Source organism: Pelophylax lessonae (genome assembly GCF_965119305.1).
Source record: "Pelophylax lessonae genome assembly, chromosome: 5".
NCBI classification, from domain to species: Eukaryota; Metazoa; Chordata; class Amphibia; order Anura; family Ranidae; genus Pelophylax; species Pelophylax lessonae.
The window spans coordinates 76,242,137-76,266,638 of NC_138772.1; the positions used below are offsets into that span (position 1 = coordinate 76,242,137).

Below are 24,502 nucleotides of genomic sequence, written 5' to 3' on the forward strand. Positions count from 1 at the left end.
CTAAGAAACTATTATGTTACAGGGGGGGGTTAGAAAAACAAAAGCTGCTGTGTTAATGCTACATCATATATATCATTTCTTATTCTTCCCATAATTCCACTGTAACTAGCATATAACTCCAGTGATATAGTGAATATGCTTTGACTTACTACATAAAAATTGAATGACTTGTCAGCATATTATATATCTCAGGGACTCCGGAGTTGCTGTAAATTGGGCTTTCTCTCACAAAGCTATAATGAAAGCGTCTTCCAGCTGGCCTCTCTAATTATTTCTACAGTCTGGAAACAATTTTGGGGAGTGTGACACCATCATTTGGCTTTGTAAGGCCCCGTTCACACCTGTGCAATGGCAACGCACTGAAATGCATGTAAAAGATGTAAACACAGATGTGAAGCAGCCAGTTGTGGCAGAAGATCCTAGTGAAGATATTTTCCTAGAGAAGGACCATGGGCGTCCGCAGAAATTTTTTCAGGGGGGGGGGGGGCATCATTTTAAGGACACCCATCTCCCCCCTTTCCTCCCCCATAGATCCCCCTTCAGGGCAGGCCAGGCCAGGGTCCCCCATAAACCCCCTTTAGAGCAGGGTCCCCATAGATTCACCTTTAGAGCAGGCCAGGCCTGGGTCCCCCCATAGATCCCCCTTTAGAGGAGGCCAGGGTCCCCATAGATCCCTCTTTAGTCTTACCTTTTCACCTATATTCCCCGTGCTACCAGGTTTTCCTGCACCACTAGGTACTCCAGGCTCTCCCTGTCCGTTCTCATCCAATCCGATCTGCCAGACAGATGGAAAATACGGTTTCCATCCGGAAAGGTTCGGATCGGATGTCAGCGGACATGTCTCCACTGACATCCGCTGCCCCATAGAGATGCATGGGGCATCCGTTTAAATCCGCCTGTGTGAAAGGGGCCTTAGTTGTATTTTCATCATCTGAATTGTTGTGGTTTTAGCCCCCGTTCACACTAAGGCGACCTGTGAGGCGACCTGGTCGCCTCACAGGTCGCCGTAGGTCGCCTCCCATAGGGAAGCTGCGGACCCGTTCTAATAGGAGCGACACAAGTCGCTCCGACTTAGAAAAAGGGTCCGGAGCTTCTTTGGGGTGACCAGGAGGCGACCGCCATAGACTTCAATGTTATGAAGTCCGTGGCGGCTGCTCCGAGGTCGCGGCGCGCTGCTCGCACCGCGACCTCCGAGTAGCGTCGCCTGCATGTGAACGGGGGCTCAGTCATATTTTAGAAGACTAAAATGGTGTTGACAAAAATATTTTCGTAGACTAAATTAACACTGGGGTTCAGCAAATACTGTTCAAAATTTGCCAAACCCAAACATAGCGGCTTTTCTAATCGGGGGGATGGTAATGCCATGAAAATCCAGTGTGGTTGAAATGGCCAGCAATGTGATATCAATGGCTAAAAGCATAGCCTATGCAGCAGAGGATATAACTATTGCTTCATCCATCTGTCACCTCGAGAAAAGCAAAGGGGGGGGGGGGGGTTACTGATTGCACTGTGTCCAGGGCCAGTCACTGCCATGTGATCGCTACATGAAAGATTACAAGCGAGTGGTCACGATTAGCTGCGGGATTGCTTTGCTTTGAATGGTGCTGCCTCCTGAAGCTTGGGTTCTCACATCTAATCTGAGGCAGGGTTGAATTTGCAGGTGTGAATGCACCCTTATCTGTTGACTTTTCTCACTCTATTGTACACATTCTTTGCATATTTGGTGTACAGCAAGTGTAAATTTAAGCCTAAAATGTATTTTTTGTGTATGCCAGCATTTACCTTCTGCACCAGAATCTCTCTAAAAAAAAAAACATAACTCCTGTGGATAACATAAGCAGTATGGCTGAATCATTTGATCTTTTTAAATTTTTTTCTTTAAATTAAACATGCCCCTAAGTACATTGGCTTATACATCCGTATAAGTGTAAAATAGGGGTGCGCTGATATAAATGATAGCTGCAACCTGAACTGTGCCTTAGTGAAAATTGTGTATAAAATAGGTGCGCTAACAATGAATGAGTAAATAAATTAATCAACACAGTGATAAATAACAATCTTAAATATGGTGATATTCCAAGTGAGTAAATGAAATAAATCAAATGTCCAAAAGAACTCAAAAGTGACAAGTGATGGGACGTTGTGATCCTTGACTTATTAAATATAATGACTCATATGGTGATGTGAATTCAAAAGTCCACAAAAACTCTTCACCAAAATGTTGAAAAGGTAAAGTAAGTTGCCAGTGCTCTGTGATTGAAGATCCCGCCACCACCACACTATCCTCCTTACCAGATGAATAAATTAGGAAGGCAGAGAAAACTCTGATGATAGTGTTGGGGAGAAGAAAGTAATCAAATAATCCACCCTGTGATATGGTGCAGGATTAGCCTCTTACCAAATGGCAGATGGAATCAGCACAGAGAATATGGAGCAGACAATGCCTCTTCACTGTATCTGTAACTGGCAGCTGTGTTTCACTTTCACTAGGGATCCGTCCTCCTATTAGCTCTCCAAGATGAGCATTATGGTGATAGAAAATAAACGGACCATAGTGTAGTATCCCCAAGGTAAATTTATTCAAAATAAAGTGTTACACTTACATTAGGGATGGAAACATTTGCGGCAGTACAGAAACGATACACCTGACTCGGCTGCAGACCGAGCGGTGTTGGACGTTCGTGGCGGCGCGACACGCCTCCTCTCTAACGACGTTTCTTCCAAACAGGCTTCTGCTGAGATAGGAGGGACGTGCGCGCCGCCACCTCCGTCCTCTTGAAGCTCAGGAGTATGACCACTTCCGGTGTCCGCAGTGTATGTGCGGAAGTGCTCACTCATAACGATAATTAGCTGATTATCCATTAAAACCCAATCATTTCTTTCCTTCGGTACTCGATATTTATTGGAACGATAATCATGGTGTATATCTATATGTAGGCTTTTAATATGCACATGCAATACAAAGGGACACCGGAAATGTACAATCCTCCCACTTCCTGTGCCACCATAAACCTATGCATGAGACAAATTCGGAAGTGTGGGGAATGTGAATATTGGACCAATCACGGTCCATATAGATGCAAAATAAATGATGTATGTCTAAAAGCATAATATTACATAGTACAATTTAAAAACTATTTAAAATTAATATTAAATATATATGACTAACATTTATTTGCTGATAATAAAAATATTAAAATTTTAAATATAAAATATACAATATTTTAAATATTATTAAAACCATAATAAAATGTGTAAAATACTGAAATGTCTTAAATCAGTGTATTGAGACTGAACAAGGAGTTAATTGTTATTAATATGGGCATTGATGTCCCATTCAACGTTGTGTCCCCAAGGTCTAAAGCACTTCATTTCGTAGATCCAGAAGGTTTCCCTTCTTGAAATGGATCTCTTCAGGTTACTCCCTCTCCAATGGGGTACATATTTTTCAATCACTATAATTCGTAAATTCTTGGGATTTTTATGGTGACATTTTGAAAAGTGTACAGATACACTGTGTCCAGTGAACCCTTTTCTTATGTTGGAGAGGTGTTCCCCTATTCGAATGCTGGCAGTGCGTATAGTTCTCCCAATGTATTGTTGCCCGCAGCTACATTGGAGGAGATAAATCACCCCCTTCGTATGGCAGGTGATGAACTCCTTAATCTTATACTCTTTTCCAGTGGCGGTAGATGAGAACTTGTTAGTACGTATAGTTTTTGCTTCTTTGCAGATTTGGCAATTTTTGCATGGAAAATAGCCTTTCATATCTGGAAAGAATTTTGGTACTAACGGTTTTTCAATAGGATTATTTGCAATGAGGTTTTTCAAATTCCTCGCTTTTCTATAGATGATATCTGGTTTCTCAGGGAGAGAAGGCCCTAATACTGTTTAGAGATACTGTGTTGAACGAACTTGAGAAAAAGGTGATACAACATAAACCCCAAATAGATTTGAAAAGGGGGGAGGAATAGTACTGCTAAAAAAAGAAGATTATCTAGAAGAAATGAATAATCTCCTAGCAGATACTAATACGTATGCTATTTTAAAGAAAGACCCCACTTATTCATATAAGAAGAAATTGGAAAGGATTATCAAACAAGGTTTCGAAGATGGGATTTTAAATAAGAAAGAAAAGGAATTTTTAATACCACTTTCCCCAAAATTGCCCATTATTTATTATCTCCCGAAAGTTCACAAAAACTTGACGAAACCTCCTGGAAGACCCATTGTGAGTGGGATAGATTCTGTTACTTCCAGGATCGGGAAATATATAGACCACTTCTTGCAACCCTTGGTCCAAGAAACCCCAGCTTACCTAAAAGACACCATGCAGTGCATCCAAGAAATGAGACAATTAAATATTGAAGGAGATGTACTGCTCGTGACTGCTGACGTGGCGTCTTTATATACAATTATCCCACACGAGATGGGATATGAGGCGGTAAGCACTTTCTTAGACACCAATCAAGATATATCAGTGGCACATAAAGAGTTTATTTTAAACCTTTTAACCTTTGGCATGGAACATAACTACTTTTATTACGATCAAAGGTTTTATCTCCAACGTACCGGAGTTGCGATGGGGGCCAAATTTGCCCCCAGTGTGGCGAATCTCTTTATGGCTCTGTGGGAGGATAGAAACATCTTTTCCCACAGAGCCAAGGAACTAGTGTTTTGGAGACGCTACATTGATGATGCAATTTTTATCTGGAAAGGGAGTAACCAATCATTGAAAGTTTTTATGGACCAGCTAAACTGCAACAGCTGGGGAATCAGATTTTCTTATGAATCCAGCCCCACAGCGGTTAACTTTTTAGATCTAGTAATTTTAAGACATGGCGCAGGTTTTATTACAAAAACATATTTTAAACCGACCGACAAAAACGGTTTTATTACCATGGACAGTTGCCACCACCCGAAGTGGCTCAGATCGGTCCCTAAGGGACAATTCAAGCGGATTAGACGCAACTGCACAAATGAGTCGGATTTTAAAGAACAAGCCAACGTTTTAAAACAAAGATTTTTAGAAAAAGGTTACATGCCACAGATACTTGACCAAGAAATTGAGTTGATAGGTCAACAAACACAAGAAGATCTCATCTTGACCAAAACGACTGATCAAACTTCCCAGCCTAAATTCGAATATGCCTTTGTCACACAATTTTCCCAAAACTATAGATGGCTCAATCATGTCTTCAAAAAACACTGGAGTATTTTACAAGGAGATAAAGTATTAGGGCCTTCTCTCCCTGAGAAACCAGATATCATCTATAGAAAAGCGAGGAATTTGAAAAACCTCATTGCAAATAATCCTATTGAAAAACCGTTAGTACCAAAATTCTTTCCAGATATGAAAGGCTATTTTCCATGCAAAAATTGCCAAATCTGCAAAGAAGCAAAAACTATACGTACTAACAAGTTCTCATCTACCGCCACTGGAAAAGAGTATAAGATTAAGGAGTTCATCACCTGCCATACGAAGGGGGTGATTTATCTCCTCCAATGTAGCTGCGGGCAACAATACATTGGGAGAACTATACGCACTGCCAGCATTCGAATAGGGGAACACCTCTCCAACATAAGAAAAGGGTTCACTGGACACAGTGTATCTGTACACTTTTCAAAATGTCACCATAAAAATCCCAAGAATTTACGAATTATAGTGATTGAAAAATATGTACCCCATTGGAGAGGGAGTAACCTGAAGAGATCCATTTCAAGAAGGGAAACCTTCTGGATCTACGAAATGAAGTGCTTTAGACCTTGGGGACACAACGTTGAATGGGACATCAATGCCCATATTAATAACAATTAACTCCTTGTTCAGTCTCAATACACTGATTTAAGACATTTCAGTATTTTACACATTTTATTATGGTTTTAATAATATTTAAAATATTGTATATTTTATATTTAAAATTTTAATATTTTTATTATCAGCAAATAAATGTTAGTCATATATATTTAATATTAATTTTAAATAGTTTTTAAATTGTACTATGTAATATTATGCTTTTAGACATACATCATTTATTTTGCATCTATATGGACCGTGATTGGTCCAATATTCACATTCCCCACACTTCCGAATTTGTCTCATGCATAGGTTTATGGTGGCACAGGAAGTGGGAGGATTGTACATTTCCGGTGTCCCTTTGTATTGCATGTGCATATTAAAAGCCTACATATAGATATACACCATGATTATCGTTCCAATAAATATCGAGTACCGAAGGAAAGAAATGATTGGGTTTTAATGGATAATCAGCTAATTATCGTTATGAGTGAGCACTTCCGCACATACACTGCGGAAACCGGAAGTGGTCATACTCCTGAGCTTCAAGAGGACGGAGGTGGCGGCGCGCACGTCCCTCCTATCTCAGCAGAAGCCTGTTTGGAAGAAACGTCGTTAGAGAGGAGGCGTGTCGCGCCGCCACGAACGTCCAACACCGCTCGGTCTGCAGCCGAGTCAGGTGTATCGTTTCTGTACTGCCGCAAATGTTTCCATCCCTAATGTAAGTGTAACACTTTATTTTGAATAAATTTACCTTGGGGATACTACACTATGGTCCGTTTATTTTCTATCACCATAATGCTCATCTTGGAGAGCTAATAGGAGGACGGATCCCTAGTGAAAGTGAAACACAGCTGCCAGTTACAGATACAGTGAAGAGGCATTGTCTGCTCCATATTCTCTGTGCTGATTCCATCTGCCATTTGGTAAGAGGCTAATCCTGCACCATATCACAGGGTGGATTATTTGATTACTTTCTTCTCCCCAACACTATCATCAGAGTTTTCTCTGCCTTCCTAATTTATTCATCTGGTAAGGAGGATAGTGTGGTGGTGGCGGGATCTTCAATCACAGAGCACTGGCAACTTACTTTACCTTTTCAACATTTTGGTGAAGAGTTTTTGTGGACTTTTGAATTCACATCACCATATGAGTCATTATATTTAATAAGTCAAGGATCACAACGTCCCATCACTTGTCACTTTTGAGTTCTTTTGGACATTTGATTTATTTCATTTACTCACTTGGAATATCACCATATTTAAGATTGTTATTTATCACTGTGTTGATTTATTTATTTACTCATTCATTGTTAGCGCACCTATTTTATACACAATTTATACATCCGTATAAAACAGTCTCTTTATAAGTGTTTAAACTGTTTATTTGTTTGGTTGGAGTTTGCCCTTTAATTATTTCCAAGTCCCCCCTGTGTGGCGTGGGTGTTTCTGGGCGATCAGCGCCTTCTGATCAGACAGCGTGCTGTGGCATTGGTTTTTTATTAAACTCTTCTCGGTTCTTTCAGTAGAACGCCTCTTTCCTGACCTCAGCACCATGTAATATTTAATGAGCCGCTCTAATCTCCTCTGCAAGTTTCCACTGGTTGGTGCTAAAGAATTTCTCTCTGTATTTGAAGGTCTGATGCAGCCAAATAATCTGCTTCATTTCAATTCATCTTGAAATCCCCACTGGGAGAATCCAGGGTTGAAGGTCAAGTTGTACACGGAGATGTTCAGCACACTTTGTAGCCTGTTCACAGATATGAATGAAAAAGTTTGAATACTATGTTGAAACTCAGATGAAGTAAAAAAAAATGTCTAGACCAAACTGGTTTTTAGGCATTGGCCATGTGAATTCAAAAATCGCACAATATTTCTTAAACCAGTTCTGGACCGGAAGATATCCCCCCATAATGACCAGGCCATTTTTTTGAGATTTGGCACTGCATTACTTTAACTGACAATTGCGTGGTCGTGCGACGCTGTACCCAAATAAAATTGATGTCCTTTTTCCCACAAATAAAACTCTTTTGGTGGTATTTGATCACCTCTGCGATTTTTATTTTTTGCGCTATAAACAAAAAAAGAGCGACAATTCTGAAAGAATAAAAAAAACAATATTTTTCACATTCTGCTATAAAACATTCACAATAAACAAAATTTAAAAATCAAATTTTTTCATTAATTTTAGACCAATTTGTATTCTGCTACATATTTTTGGTAAAAAAAAATCCCAATAAGTGTATATTTATTGGTTTGTGCAAAAGTTATCACGTCTACAAACTAGGGGAAATATATGTCAGTTTTATTTATTTTTTACTAGTAATGGCGGCGATCAGCGATTTTTAGTGGGACTTTGACATCGTGGTGGACAGATCGGACACCTAACTGAAATTTTTGACACTTTAGGGGGGACCAGTGACATTACTACATTAATCAGTCTTAAAAAATTCCCTGTTACTGTACTAATGACACTGGCAGGGAAGGGGGCAATCAAAGGGTTAAATGTACACTTAGAGGGTGTTTTCTAACTGTGGGGGGGGGCTTATGGAATAAACACAGGGACCTGTGTTCCTAAATAGGAGGAGCCCTGTGTTGATTGCTGACAGAACAACGGTCTGCTGTGTTTTCAACAGCAGCCCACCTTTCTGTCTCCACGGGGAGCGATCGCGGGTGCCCGGCCGCAATCGCGAGCCCCCGGCCCCATAGATCAGCTTCACCGCTGGCGAATGGGCACGCTGTATATCTGCGCTGGCTGGTCGACAAGTGGTTAATGAAATTCCTTCTAATGATCCTTAAAGTGAACCTTTGCTTTTCCAAGGCAACTACACATCCATTTTAATAGCAGCCTCACCAGCTGCAGATACTTACCTTCCCTTTGCTCCTCTGCCAACCTATTTGGCAATGGGAGAAAGGAAGACTTAGGCAGGCCATAGATCATGTGATTTTCTTTCCTGCAAAATCGCTCCTTTCCCCCATTATCACAGTTAGTTTTGATGGGGTAATCCGTCCCATGGAGTTATTGTTCTCCCAGCAGGGGGGCGCTTGGGGCTCTCCCTGCCTGCAGAACACAATGATTATTGCTAGTGGCTATAGCTGCTGGCAATAATCACATGCTAGAAATCCGACATGCTGGTTGTACCAAGTCGATCCAAGAATCAATTTGGGTACAATCAGCCTGCCCATAGGTGCTTAGAATCGTGGTCGGATCCTACTGAAACAGCTGAGTTTTGAGCCATTTATGACTGGCTTTAGGCTGGCCATAAATGGCTAGCTTTTTTCAGTCAGCTAAAATAGGTTTGTATTCCCCCACCCACACAAGCGAGGTGGATGGAGGATCCTCCCTGCTTTGAGATTGGATTTCAACAGTGGGACTCCTGCGCTGTCAGAATACACTGATCAATGGCTGCAGCCCATTCGCTGCAACCACTGATTGGGCTTATTGGAAAAATGTTCTCACTCGACAGAAGATGACTGTAAAGCCCCGTACACACATACCGATTGTCGGCCGTAAATATTCGGCCGACGACCGATCGGCCGATTGTAGGCTTGTTATCATGATGCTTCCGACAGCGCATTTTCGGCCAAACAGAATCTGTCGTGCAAGCATTAAAATTTTTGTTGGCCAACACCAGAACGGCCGATTGTTCGCCAGTCAGTACAGATTTCGGCCGACAGACAGCAGATTTGCAAGACTGGGCATGCTCAGAAAAGACAAAAGACAAGGAAAGTTATCCATCACATGACATCACTTCTGCAGTCGGCTGTTTTTGGCCGACAAAATTCATGTGCAGTCTTTTGCACTTTTCAACAGACAAGACAGCCCTCGGACAAAAGACTGCCGATCGTTCGGCCGACGATCGGTACGTGTGTACGGGGCTTTAGTTCGACTTCTAGCGAGTAGGAGCAGCCACTCATGGATTGAAACTTTGCCAGCCTCTGCTCAATCAACCAAACTTTGATCCATCTACGGCTAGCCTAATGGGCCATACGCACTATAAGATTTTTTGAAGACTTTTTCCTTTAGATTTACCAAAACCAGATAATATGAGGTCAAACCTAAACACTGTCAATTTGCATGCAATCTGGCAGGCCCTTGCACTATATAGAAAAATAGAAAAGGTAAATCTGAAGGAAAAAGTCTTCAGAAAATCTTATAGTGTGTATGGCCCTTAGGCCTTAGACCAGGACTTGGACCTTACAGAGGGCTGAGGTCTCTCTCCCTGCCCCATGTAACAGTGTTGGGTATCTGAGCAGCCAATCACCTGGTACTGTTGCATACATATGGAAAGGCAGTAAGTCACATGCTCACCCCATACCTGGAGGTACTGAATATTTTTCTTTGCTCCTGGTGGCCAAATGGGGCAACAGGGGAGTGAAAGGAAGATGTTTCAGTATGACCACCAGTAAGGTGAATCTGCACTGCTAATGGGACTGCCAGTATGGTGCACTTGTTGCTGTTAGGCCCCGTTCACATTGCCGCGATCCGACTTGGGGGGGGGGGGCGACCTCCTAGGTCGCGGTGCGAGCAGCGCGCCGTGACCTTGGAGCGGCCGCCACGGACTTCATAACATTGAAGTCTATGGCGGTCGCTTCCGGGTCGCCCCAAAGAACCTCCGGACCCTTTTTCTAAGTCGGAGCGACTTGTGTCGCTCCTATTAGAACGGGTCCGCAGCTTCCCTATGGAAGGCGACCTACGGCGACCTGTGAATGGGGACTTACCCTGCATGATAGCTAAACTGAAGATAAACATAAAAGACACATACTGTATACTGTAGCTTTGCAGAACAGGATTCAGGCTGAGAAAGGGAGGCCCTAAATTAGAACCCTTCAGGGTTCTAGTTTATTCTTCAATGCCACCAGTTAACTCTCCAGAACTTGCTTACAGAAGAAGGGGTGAGCCAAAGGATAACCTCACCTTCTTTGTTCAATCATCAGGAGGCAACCAAAGAAGTGGGGCCTTGGCAGAAATTTTTCCTTGCAGCCACCCATAATTTGGCTATTTGCCTGTTTGGTGTATTTCTATGTTCATTTTATGCTGCAGCCACCACAAATGTCAGTCAGATCATGGCCAACACCACGCTGATGATTCAGTAAAGGTGTAGAATTTTTTTTTTATTATTCAGGCTGAAACCTTTAGCCATTGTGAGTATTCCTAGAGGTGCTTAATTTTACTTATTTCAATCTTCATGGGCCTACTAGAGGTATAAACAGCAGATTACAGTGTGGAAAAACAGATGTGAAGGAATGAAAAGTGCTGCTTTCTATGCAGTATGAGATTTGTGAGCACAGTGGACGTATAAAAGGAAATGCAGTTGTGGTTGGGTCTTCTCTTCTGTCAGTGTGGACTTTGTAGCAATTGCACCCCTTGGTCTCCCTATATTAGGAGAATGAAGTGTGGTTACAGTCAATTACATTGTATTAAACCACATGCCCATGCATCTTTCAGCAAGTGAGAAAAATGAAAGGGCTAAAGGAGTCCTAGATGAAAGGAGCACTTCAATCTTGCAATCTGGAAGGGGGGTGGTGAAATGGAACCAATATTTTGCTGCTGACTGGAGTTTAGTTTCTAATGGGATGGTAGGAAGGAGTAATCCTTACCTTTTTTTTTTTTTTTTTTAACAACCAACCTTAGCAAGTATATCTGAACCATATACCCTTTTTTTTTTTTTTTTTTTTTTTTTTTAATAATAATAATAAGGCACTCAGACACCAATTTGGATAAAAAAGGCCGCGGCTTACTTTATTAACTGGTATTAAATATAAACATAAACCATTTTCTTTTAAATAAATATAAAATACAGACCAACCCAGTCATAAACAACTCGGGTTGTCATTTACAGCAGATCAAATTAATCAACATCCACAGGACAGGCAATGCCTCATTGCCTGTCACCAAACCCCCGCAGCGCGGCCATTTCAATTAACGAACCGAGGTTGGCATTGAATATATCCAGGCCAATACCCGAGAGGTGAACCCCATCCTCCCGATATAAACCATTAATTCCACCCTCCAGGTCCGAGTGCCTATACGTTAATACCCCAACCTGTGCTAGAAATTTCTCAAGAGCCCGATTAACACGCTTCTTGACTTTTCCTAATAAACGCAAACGACCGGATGACCAAACCAGCCTGTGAACGATCTCCGAAAACATAACAACCATTCCCGGAAATCTCACTTTCAGGCTGTGCAGGTCATCACGGATACGGAAAATTAAATCCAGGGTTCTAACTTTACCCACATTGTTACCTCCCAAGTGCACCACAATAATATCAGGAGGGGGGCGGGACACAAAGAGATCATCTAAAAAGGGGAACAACTCCTCCCACCGCATTCCCCTCCTACCGAACCAAACAACTTGAAAACTTTCCCGATCCAGGCCAAGGAGCTCCGAGTATATCCGTTGCCTTGCTCTCTGTTGTGCCCAAAAAACATATGAGTGCCCCACAATCCACACCTGCAAGGGATCACCTGAAAGGAGCAGAGATGAGGTTAGGTCGCACATAAGATGTATAACAATTGGACTTCCATCTCCCTATACGCTTGATAGACCCAACCCCCAAACCTGCCCTAGAAGCCTCGGTTGCGGCCCCAATCCTAAAAGAATGTGACGAGAACCGCAACCGACCCATACCAAGTGATTGTAAACATTTCTTAAAAACAAAATCAAATTGATATTTAGTCAATGTCTTACCATTTTCATGAATCAAAAAATAAACATTACTACCCGATCTGACCTGTAAATAAGCAGAGACCATCTGCACAGGACAAACCTGTGAACCCCGAAACCTGTTCAGGTGGCACCAGTGCCCCACCCCCGTTTGATCCGTCTTAGATTTGACTAAAAAAATGCTCAATCTTTCCGAAGAACAGTAAACGTTAGCTAGCTCAAGACCTGATCCCGCAATTGAGCGCACCGGGATGAGCTCAGAGATCCGCAACGCCGCAAAAAATAGCAACGAAAAAACCGCTCTGAACAGTATTGCTTCAAACGCCGAATAACATACGCTGGATACAACTTCGCATAATCCTGACAAAATTTCAACTGTAATAGGGCGCCTCAAATCACTATGAGCCATTCTCCTCCTGTAACCTTTCAGGGCCTGCTGCACCGAGAAAAAGGATGAGCAGGCCGGATGGCCCTGTAGTTTGACAAAAAAGGAAACCCCTGCCAACATCTTATTGACATGCGTCCAGGAGTAACCTTTTGCAAAAAGCGAGTTTAGAAAAAATAGGACCAACTCCTCTGAGAAGGACTCCCAAGGGCTGTGCAAAGAGTCCAGGAAAGACAGCCACACAGCAAACGCCGATCGATAGCCCGACCAAGTGCTGTGTGCCACTGAGTGCTGCACATTGTCCATCACCAATTCTAAACTAACTCCCACAGGTGAGTCGGGCACGGCACGCCCACCGTATCCGCTTCTGGGAGGAGCTGAAAGAACTTCTGCACCTGGAAACGAGATAACGAATCCGCCAGGTCATTGCTTTTCCCAGGAACATAAGTCGCCTTAATCCACACATTTAAAGTCAGACATTTAAAAACCATGTACCTGAGCAAAGCAATGACCGGCGGAGACCTAGAAGACAAGCAATTGATGGCGTACAGAACTCCCTTGTTATCCGTACTAACCAACAATCGCCGGTTCCTAAAATTCTCACCCCACACCTCCAAAGCCACAATAATGGGAAACAATTCCAGCAGTACAATGTTCTTAATCAATTTTGTACGTTTCCACCGCTCACACCACCGCTCCGCGCACCAGTGCGTTCGCCAAATTGCTGCGAAACCCACTGAACCCGCAGCGTCGGTGAAAAGCAGGAAATCAGAATCCAAAATAAAATCATCCTGCCAGACAGCTCTCCCATTAAAGTTGGCCAGAAACTGCAGCCACACCAATAAGTCCTCCCTCATATCATGAGTAACCCTAACATGAGCTGAGGGAGACTTCAAACCAGATACAGAGAGATACAGCCTCCTGGAAAAAGCCTTCCCCACAGGTATGACTCTGGAGGCAAAGGCCAACAAGCCCAGTAGGGATTGCATCTCTCTGAGACACACTTTCTTTTTTCTCATTACCAGGTACAACATACCTCGCAGCCGACGAATCTTGTCAGGTGGCAGTCTGAACTCCATCAATTGCGAATCCACGGTAATACCTAAAAACTCGATACAAGTACAAGGCCCCACCGTCTTCTCCCCAGCTAAAGGGATGCCAAAGGCCTCGCAAAGCATGAAAAAAGTCTTTTGAATAAATGCACAATCAAGGGTGTCCACTTTCCCCATAAATAAAAAATCGTCCAGATAATGAATTATCTGGGACTTCCCAGATACCTGCTTCACCACCCACTCCAAAAATGTAGCAAAACACTCGAAATAATAGCAGGAAAGTGAACACCCCATAGGAAGGCACCTGTCAAAGTAATATTTTCCATCAAAAAAGATACCCAGTGAACTGAAACAGGAAGGGTGTAGGGGCAATAACCGAAAAGCGGATTTAATGTCCGCCTTTGCCAGCAATGCCCCCCTACCTAACCCCTTAACTATACACAGAGCATCTTCAAATGTAGAATAATGCACTGATGCATAGTCCATATCTATCTGTTCATTTAAAGAATCACCCCGCGGATACGACAGGTGATGGATCAAACGAAAAGAATTCGGCTCTTTTTTGGGGACAATACCAATCGGGGACACTCTAAAATTTTCAAAAGGAGGTGAAGAAAATGGGCCCACAAACCTTCCTTCAAGAATTTCTTTATTTATCTTTTGCAACACCACATGTGACATACCCTCTACAGATTTTAGATTTGGAACAACTGTACATCCTTGCCCTGAAAACAGTGGAAGGCGAAAACCAAACCGAAAACCCTCAGTTAACAGATCCGCCTTCCACCGGTCGGGGTATGTTTGCAGCCAAGGCAGCAGCTCTGCCAGCCTCACTGGTGTTTGGGCCCTTAGGAACACCTCCCTGCTGGGCCCCCGACATACGCTTGAAACATTTGGCCACCGGGTGAGCCCCGGCGCAAAACGCACATTCGTGCCGGTATTTGCACGTACCCGGCCATCTGCATTGCGCATCATTAAAGGCAAAGCAGATCCCACGCTTGTAACCCGAGGGGGCTGCTGGCTGGGGCACCTGGGCACCAGGTGCGAAGCGGGGCTGAAAGGACCGCTGGGGAAGAAATAAGTCCAACCACAGCCCAACATCCTTAGAACCCCAGGACAAACCGGGATGGACCGCCATCTTCTGTCTAAAGGCTATGTCATAATTGTACCAAGCAACCCCCCCAAATCCTTTATAAGCTTCAAGGATAATCTCAATGTGGTGGAATAAACCCACACTTCTACTGGGGAATTTCTCGCATAAGATAGAGGCATAGATACAAAACGCCTGAAGCCAATTAAAAATCGACTTTGGCACAAAACGTTTTCTATCAGCTTCCTCCTCTCTCTTATCCCCTTTTGTCATAAACTCTCTAGCTGAAGGAAGTAATGACAATAAATCAATATAAGCACCTTGCCATATCTTTTCTTTCAAAGAGTCAGGCAAGTGCATTCCCAGGGGTGAAATGGCACAGGGCATAGCTTCCTTCAAAACCGATTCAGGGAGATTCTGAACCCTCGCAGTGTCAAACATGCTACCCTTACTATGGACACTAGGGGGCGCCCAGACCTCAGAAAGATCAGGCACCACCTCTGCTGGCTTTGGAGACTGAAAATTCTGACAGAAACTTCTAAACATGGAGAAAAAGGCATCCGGGTCTGAAGAACCCGGCCACTCACCGCCCAGTACCGGCTGGTCCCCTGGGGTATTCGGATCCTCAGGCTGGTATGTCTCCTCCTGAGAGACATGCTGATGGCTGCTTGGTGGATTGCTGACCTGGAGGAGCGCGCCCTGCGCAGCAGCAGGCTGCCTCCCTCCAGCTTGACGTCCGGCTCCCTGCGATCCGGTCGGCCTTGAGCCCGCCGACCCGCTCCTCCTGCTCGACACGACCTCCTCCGGGCGTCCGCGACGGTCCCCGCTGTCCACGCTCCGCCCGGCCGGGCGCTTCGGAGCCGCCGGCGAGTATCTCCTCCTCGGTGTTCTCTTCCGTCTGTCCGGGCCGACTGCCCCGGAACTACTCCGCTGTTCGGGTTCACCGCCTACGTCACCCATCCGGTGACCGGCGTCGACATCCGGCGGAATCACATCAGCTTGACCCGACGCGAACTCCGACCCTGCAGCCGATCTTCCATCTCCTTCCACCGTCGCCGCCAACGATGCAGGTCCCGCCGGTTCCACCGCTTCAGATGACCGGGGAAGCTGGAGACATCTGCGGATCCACTCCTCGCCGCCCTGCTCACCCGCCCTTTCAATTAACTGCCGGATGAGGGACATCGCTTCAGGAGACCACCAAAAAGCAGGAAACACAGGAGCGCTGAAAACAGGTAGAAAGATTTCTGAAGATTGAGCCCCCTGAGACGGGCAGCAGCTTAAATAAGCCTTCTCCTGAGGTAACCTCCACCTCATAGGCTGAGGCGAGCGGGCGGGGAGAAGGGGCTCATTCGCTGAGAGCCCTCTGCAATATGTTAAACTGCCTAACAACTACCTAAGCCACCTAGAGACCCCACTAACCTGCCTAGTAACCCTTTCTGGCGGGAAAACTAGCCTGAGGAAATACATGGGCCTCATTACCTAAACCTTACTTTAACCTTATACTCCCAGCTATCCCTTCCACCATCTCATAAGAAAGAGGGGCTAATTTAGCCCCCTTTCTAATATGGGTATTGGATATAAGACACAGATTCAAATTAAAGCAAATCAGTATTGAGAAAAATATGCAGGCTTGCCATTACTGGCCTCTATTTGCCTGCCATTACTGAATAGGCTGACCCTGGTTTCAGTATTTACTGTGCTACTTACCTGGAATAAGCATGCAGCAGGGACATCAGGTCTTCTGATTTGCACACTGGCTCTGGGTCTTTGGCTCAGAAAGCTTTGAAGCCACTGGCCACACACAGGGCCGTCTTTTTAATATTGATTGGACCCTGGGCAAATATTTTCTTGGGCCCTCCCAAATCCACTTATCAACTATTTGCAGGACGTGCGGGCTCAAGGGGCAGCTGCTTTGGGCCCCACAACAATGAATGGGCCCAGGGCAGCCGCCCCTTTTGCCCTATGTTAAAGACAGCCCTGGCCACACACAAGAAGCAAAAATGATCCTAAATTGCTCAAAATTAAAGCACCATCCGGCTCAACAAAAGTCAGATTAAAAATTGTCTGAGCTGGATGGAAAATTATTGGCAAACAGTGACTGCATCCTATTAGTTAGGCCCCTTTCACACGAAGGATCCGATCAGATCCACCTGTTAGTTTTTTAGGCGGATCTGATCGGATCCTCCATGCATCCCTATGGGGCATCGGATGTCAGTGGAGACATGTCCGCTGACACCCGCTACCATCTGCACCCGATCCTGTCCGTGAAATCCAGACGGATGGAAACCCTATTTTCTATCCGTCCAGGGGATCGGACAGGCGGTCCGCTCTCATCTGATCCCCCATAGAGAGCAGCGGGGCTCTGACACCTCCCTCTCCGCACACAGTTGAGCACACAGCTGTCATCCGCCTGCTCAGGGGGGATCGGCAGATCGATCCCCGCTGAGCAGGGAATGGACCGCAGCGCAGCGTGTGAAAGGAGCCTTACAATCACTGTCCGGCAGTGCTTTTTTGCCTCGGAGAATAGGTGCATGAACTCCCCTCTTCTAAGTCATTTTGTGTCTCTGCCCCCTACCCACCTGCAAGCACTGACCCTTGGTTCCATCCCTGCCCACCTTTGAGCACCGACCCTTGGGTCCACCCCTACCTAGCTCCCAGTACATGCCCTTTTAGAGAATATACAGCCGAATATCATTTTGTAGTTTCCTTAGTAATTTATATGGAATTTGGTAATAAGAAGAAAAGCAATAAAATAGATCCCCCGCAGCCAGCAGCATTGGACCCCCAGCAGCAACAACAGATCTCCCAACAGACAGCATCAATAGACTCTACAGCAGACAGCAACAGTAGACCCCTCCCTAAACAGTAGATCCCTTCCAGCAACAACTAACCCCCCCCCCCCAGTAACAAAAGATCCTCTACCAGCAGCAGTAGATTGCCATGCAACAATAGATACCCCAGCAGCCAGCATCAGTAGATCCTCCATCACACCCCAGCACCCCTTGTCATTGCATACATTGAGTGACTGTGGTGGCGGAATTTCATTCCCCCACTTAAGGGCCATACACACTATAAGATTTTCTGAAGACTTTTTCCTTCAGATTTACCTTTTCTATGTAGTAGAAGGGCCTGCCAGATTGCATACAAATTGAAAGTGTTTAGGTTTGACCTCATATTATATGGTTTTGGTAAGTCTAAAGGAAAAAGTCTTCAGAAAATCTTATAGTGTGTATGGCCCTTTACCCTGCTGTTCGGGTATTCAGGCAGCTGCTGGCGCTGCTGCTGTCTAAATACAATAGCAGACAGTGGAGTTTCCTCCATCCTCGCTGTTTATTGTGGATAGGGAAATCAATTGATATGAAACTTGTATGGCTAGCTTTAGGCATCTAGCATTTTTCGAAGGCGAAGTCAGTAGTGACAGCTTAGGTTCCTCACTCAGTACAGGTTTTCTATTTGTAACTGATAAACTAGGAAGGACGGCATTTTTTCCGTTATAAATCTGGAAACTCCATTTTCAAAAGGACCAAAACAAGACCAACCCAGAATATTTCTTTTTTTTTTCCTCCTTGAACACAATCCCTTTGGTGAAGCTCAGCCCACTAAAACTCCGCTCCTGCACCTGGAGCAATGGAATTCACTCCTCATTTAGAAGGCGTCCTAATTCACTGGCTCCAATCTTAGAAGGAATGCCTTTCCTGGAGGCGTCTGAATCAGACCTAGTCTTTTTTCATCTCTTTGTTCCTCCTCAGAGCTGATTACATTTTTTTATTTTTTTTTGCTCCGAAAAGCCGTCCAGTTGCTTTTTTTTTTCTGCAGGAGTTGACATTCGCCTTCTTTTTTGTTGTTGCCGTCAGTCTGTAAGATGTCTGGGAGCTGTAATGCAAGAAGGAGCTAGAGACTGCAGACAAAGCTCAGCGTAAGTTTGCTTTCAGCAGGTCAGCCACCGCCGCCTCTAGACTCCTGATCTAATTTATATTATTTAAAGTAAGTACGCAGCTTGCGAACAAAGGCGTGCTTGTGTTGCGTCCGCAGCGCGTTGCTCAGATCAGCGGCGAGGTACGTCCTGTGTTTGCTTTCCTTTGCCAGGGAGGCATTTAAATATTAACCAAAGCCGAGTGCGTGTATGGTTAAATGCTTTTGCTTAGACTTCCCTTCCTGCATTTACTCTGATTCAAATTACAGGCTGCATAGTCCAGCTCCACCTGATTCCACTGGGTGTGGAGCTGTTTGGACAGGCTGGAAGTTCTCCGGAGGGACAGAGGGCTGGAAAATTTCTCGACTTTTCTCTGATCAGCGACGGTAGACGCTTCGTCCTCCTTGTCCTTGACCTGAGAAAAAAGTGACATTTGATGTAATGATATATGGTGAAAATGTTAAAAGGGACATTTTGCGTCTCCAGCTGTTACACATATTCATGATTTTGCTTTCAGGAATATTCAAGACCGATCTTTCCTCAAAGTTTACAACAAAGATCCGGCTCAAGCATTCAACCACACGCCCCGGGCGGTCAATGGAGACGTAAGAGTGAGTACCTGATTTTTATTGTCATTTATTTCTGAATAGACACAAATGTGAATGAGCTACTGATATTAGATTATTCATTTACTGTGTAGCTTGCAGTGCTGCCCATGACTCTGTGTTAGGTGCCGTGTTCACCCAAAGGTGGTGGTTGCTAGTTTTCTTCTATGGGATTGTTGAACAGGAAGTTAGCTGTGCACATGAAAATTACATTCCCTACTATATCACCTTCATTTCGTAATATACCTGCAATGATCACCACCTGAAGCTTTGATCATCATCAGATATTAACCACTTCCAGTCCACGCCGATTCTGACATTCCTCACCTACATGGAAAAGCATCTTTTTTTTTTTATTTGTTGAAAAACCCACAAAGAGTATATATTTTTTTAAGCAGAGACCCTTAGGAATAAAATAGTGGGTGTTGCATATTTTTATGTCACACTATATTTAAAGTGTTACTAAAGTCAAAATGTTTTTAAATTAAAATAACAAACATGTAAGTGCCCATTCACACTACCGCGACTGGTCAGCCTGACAAGTCGTGGTCCATGCAGTGCTACGGGAACCGCTCTAATAGGAGCGACTTGAGCAGTGCTATGGGAAACGTTCTAATAGGAGCGACTCAAGTCGCTCCAACTTAGAAAGTAGTTCCTGTACTACTTCGGAGTGACATCGGAGCGACTTGCATTGACATTCATTATATGAAGTCCGTGCAAGTAGCGCCGAAGTCACGGTGCACGCGACTTCACAGGTCGCCCCCGAAGTCCTGCCGCGGTAGTGTGAATATACTCACCTACCCTGTACAGTAATATTGCACAAAGCAGCCCCGATCCTCCTCTTCTTGGATCCCCCGTCAGTGATCCTGGCTCATCCTCTTCTTCATGTGTCCCCCATAGCAAGCTGCTTACTATGGAGACACCCAGTGTCTGCAAGCTACTAAGCTGTCTCTCGCCATAGACTGCACAGTGGGACTTAGCCCCACCCCCCCACTTCCTCCTCATTACATTTGATTGAGGAGGAAGTGCTGCATGAAGATGAAGCAAGGGGAGAAGAGATGCAGCCATGCACAGTGTTGGATCTTTTCTCCTCTCTCTTAACACAGGGAAGGGTGGGGCAGAGGTATAGAAAATGTTTTTTTACTTTAAAGCAGGAAATGCATTAAGGTAAAAATAATTTTTAGCTTTAGTGTCACTTTCAGCAGTAGTTTTTCCAAACACAATTTTTTTTGTGAAAAATAGACTTTAATGAATTTTAATGCACAAAACACAATATAATACCCAATTATTTGGTAAAATATAAAAGATAATGTTACGATGAGTAAATAGATACCAAACATGCTACACTTTAAAATGATGTCCACCATTTATATAGTGTGTAGTGCGATCGCCATTTACATATGCGTGAGGGACCCACATTTGCATTTGCACGTGAGCACAGGGGAATGGGGGTGCTTTACATTTTTGTTTTTTTTCTTATTAATTTTTTTTTTTTATTACGCTGTATCTTTACGTTTTTTTTTCTTTTATCTTTTTTATTGCTATTAAAAGGGATGAACAAAATCTCTTATGATAGCATGGGCTAGGGCGTTTCACTATATGGAGAGATTTGGGGTCTCTATATCAAACGAAGATCGATTTGATCAGATGCTTGTTCAATCCTTGTCACTTCGGTGTCTGGGAGGAACAACATCAGTTCCTCTCACTGTGTCCCAGGAACCAGATGCTGCTGGTTGCATCCTTGCCGGGCTCTCCGATCACATGGGAACGCTCAGTAAAGATGGCAGTGGGAGGGGGATGTGACCCCCCCCCCCCCTTCCACTGCCTGTAAAAGTAATCCAGGGGTTTCTTAGCCACTAGGATTACTTTTACAGTGAAATTGCCGGAAGAAGAAAATGGTATCTCAATCATTGCTTCAGTGATTACCAAGATATCACCCTTCCAGTTCAGCAATGTACCAGTACCTCGCTAGACGGGAAGGAGTTAGAGTGACTGATGTTAGAATAAACAATGAAAATTCAGTTAAACTTGATCGCCAGGCAGATATAAAATACACAAATTAGTACAGCACTGTATTTATTAATAAATCACTATTTTTATTTTTTTACATAAAAGTACCTGACTTTGACCTGTATCAGCGTCTGTAAAGCAGAGCTCAGACTAGTGGAGGGAGAAGCAGCACAAGAAGCCTATCAGTTGTTCTGATGCCCATATATTGACAAGGAATTTGCTGATAGGAGAAGAAGGCAGAGTGGCAAAGAAGAAAGCAGAGTGGCAAAGAAGTTAGCTGCTTCTCCTTTCATTGTTCAGTCATGGAATAAGGGAAGGACAAGACCTGTGTGTGTTACTTATAGTGTTTGTTACCCCAACACTTCATATTCCTGATATGTGGCTGCTGTACCATGTACTTGTATGAGAAAGTATCTTGTTGTCTTTGTAATTGCTTCCTTTATGTTACATTTCTGGTGTTCCTGATAGTCCCCTTGCTTTCCTATTAAAAACTGACCACACTAGGCAGGAGAGCCCACCGTGGTCAGTTCTCTAGCAGTGCTGGAAACTCAGTGTACTCTCCTCAAATGATCAGACTTTTACTGAAGCACCCCTGCTGCACAGCCATTCATTGAGAGGGTCAGTGTGCTGTTGCTTCTCCCCCCAGCTCTTATGCAGCTTAGAACAAAGGGAATGTGATCACTTATAAAAAAAGGGGGAAAAGGTATGTATAATGTTTTTTTTTTTTTATATCTAAACAAAATGTTTTGCTTTCCATTCTATTTTAAACTGAATGGATTGTTTTACAAGGTGATCGTAGGTCTTCATCCTGCCAGATCTTTGGCAGGTGAAACATCTCTAAAAATTGTATATCTTTTTTTACTTTTCCTATATTTGATTTTCCATATACAAAAATATAAATAAATATTACATATATCTTATAATCACACATTTACATATAATGTAAATGTATAATTTATAGATATACAACCCTTTTGATTCTCTCTCCCCCCCCCCCCCCTTTATCATATTTTGTCCTAATATGCAGTTCTTTCCTCTCCATTCTCTATTTCTCCTCTTCTTCTCTCCCCTCTTCCCCCGTATCCTGTTCCCGACATCTCTCCACATATTTCCTCCTTCTCTTGAGTTCTACCCATCTATCCCATACAGTGCAAAAGTTTTCTGTCTGATCTTCTCTACTGCCACTCAAATATTCAATTTTGTGAATATATTCTTTTTATATTTCTGTTTTCTATTTCTATTCAATATTCCTTCATCGTAAGACATTCAGGGTCTAGCCACTTTTTCGGTATTACCACTTTTGCCGCATTTATTAAATAAGGCACTACCATATTCTTACATTGTTTTATTGTACTTAAAAATTGTATATCTTGACATTTGTCTGGAATTTATTTTAAATGTTTACCTCTCCCACACTGCATTATATTGAAGATATGCTGAAACTTGAATCCAAGACTTCCAAAACTAAGAGCCGGTTCACCATACTCCGACTCAAAGTCGCCCGACTTTGGGCGACTTTGAAGTTGCCCGTGCAGCACGACTTCATCGCGGCTTGCAAACGACTTCTCATAATAGAAGTCAATGCAAGTCGCTCCGACTTCGTCCAAAAATAGTGCAGGAACCTTTTTCTAAGTCGGAGCGACTTGAGTCGCTCTGATTAGAACGGTTCCATTGCACAGAATGGAGCGCTACTTGTCAGACGACCAAGTTGCCTGACAAGTCGGAGTAGTGTGAACCGGCTCTAAAGATAGATATCTGGTCTGTGGGGGAGCAAACTATTGATCACTTCCAGAAGTGTTGTTTTCTGCCCTAAAGGATATATTCACCTTTTCACAAAAACGTTGAACTAACTACAAATATGGTGACCCCTCTGGACCACGTTGTGCATGGTGGCTGTGATGACCTGTACTGCTGGTGTAGCAATTTGTACCCTGCAATGCACAGCCTTGGCTTGAATATCCATCATAATGTTCTCCGTGGCTAGGGCTCATTGGTGAGTGCTTCTTTCTTTTGGGACTCTTCTGGAAGACAAAGCTTAGATGCGCTTCTCATTGGTCAGCAGCATCATATGGCTGTGCTGACCAATGAGCGCTTGCCATTGCATGCATTAATAATATCATGCAGGATTTATAGCATTGTGATTTGGGAGCCCAGAAAGGATGCAACCAGCAACAGTTTGTGCAGCACTTTACATTATAAAGGGAGACGGTACAGTTACAATGCAAGAGGGTTCGGAGGGCCCTGTTCCTGAGAGCTTACAATCCAATAGGGAAGGGCAAGTGGAAAAAAGGGAATACCTGAGATGGGTTCGCTGATGAGAGAATTAAAAAAAATTCAGTTGTTTGGTGAAGACAGGATTGGCTTCCCTGAAGAGATGAGCATTACGATGGATACTCCCTCCAGGGTTGTATCTTATGATGTATGGACTGGTACATCAGCAGTAAGGAGCATTACGGCCACTATGTGCAGTGGGGTCTGGAGGGGTGGCCAGGATGTTTGGAGCCAGTTCAACTCTTTGTTTTTCACGAAAAGGTGAACTTACCATTTAAGCTAGCCATAGACGGTTCAAATGTAGGCTGATTTATCAGGAATTGGAACCCGTGGGTAGTGCTGGGACAAGGTCACCTAGAGCCCAGAGGGAACATACCAAATCTTCCCCCCCTCCTAGCACAAATCCTCTACCTCTCAAACCTCCTCTACAAGCACAAATCCTCTCCCCCCAGCTCCAAATCCCCCCCACAAAATTCCCCTTCTAGTACAAATACCCACCAATCGCCCCTACCAAAACAACCTACCCCCCCCCCCAAAAAAAACACATTTTGCCATATTACTTTTATAGCACAACCCCCCCCCCCCTCCAATCACCCCTTCTAGCACAAATCCTCTTCTAACACCCCCTTCCCAACACAAATCCCCCCCCCCCCCCAAATCACCACTCTTAGCACACCTTCCCAAATTTGCCCTTCTAGAACAATTCTTA

The 24,502-nt window shown here is 43.9% G+C and overlaps 1 protein-coding gene across 9 annotated transcripts in view; it reads left to right on the forward strand.

Annotated features, from left to right (window-relative positions):
* The window catches only part of KIAA1217, a 958,874-nt gene that overhangs the window by 753,767 nt on the left and 180,605 nt on the right, over positions 1 to 24,502 (forward strand). For 8 of the 9 annotated variants that reach the window (XM_082258357.1, XM_082258354.1, XM_082258356.1 and 5 more), the window contains one exon: positions 19,425 to 19,518. In XM_082258357.1, coding sequence (XP_082114483.1) covers positions 19,425 to 19,518 — 94 coding nt within the window. Of the gene's footprint in view, positions 1 to 18,512; positions 18,911 to 19,424; positions 19,519 to 24,502 lie in introns of those variants that run through there. The other variant, XM_082258360.1, reaches the window with a different exon arrangement.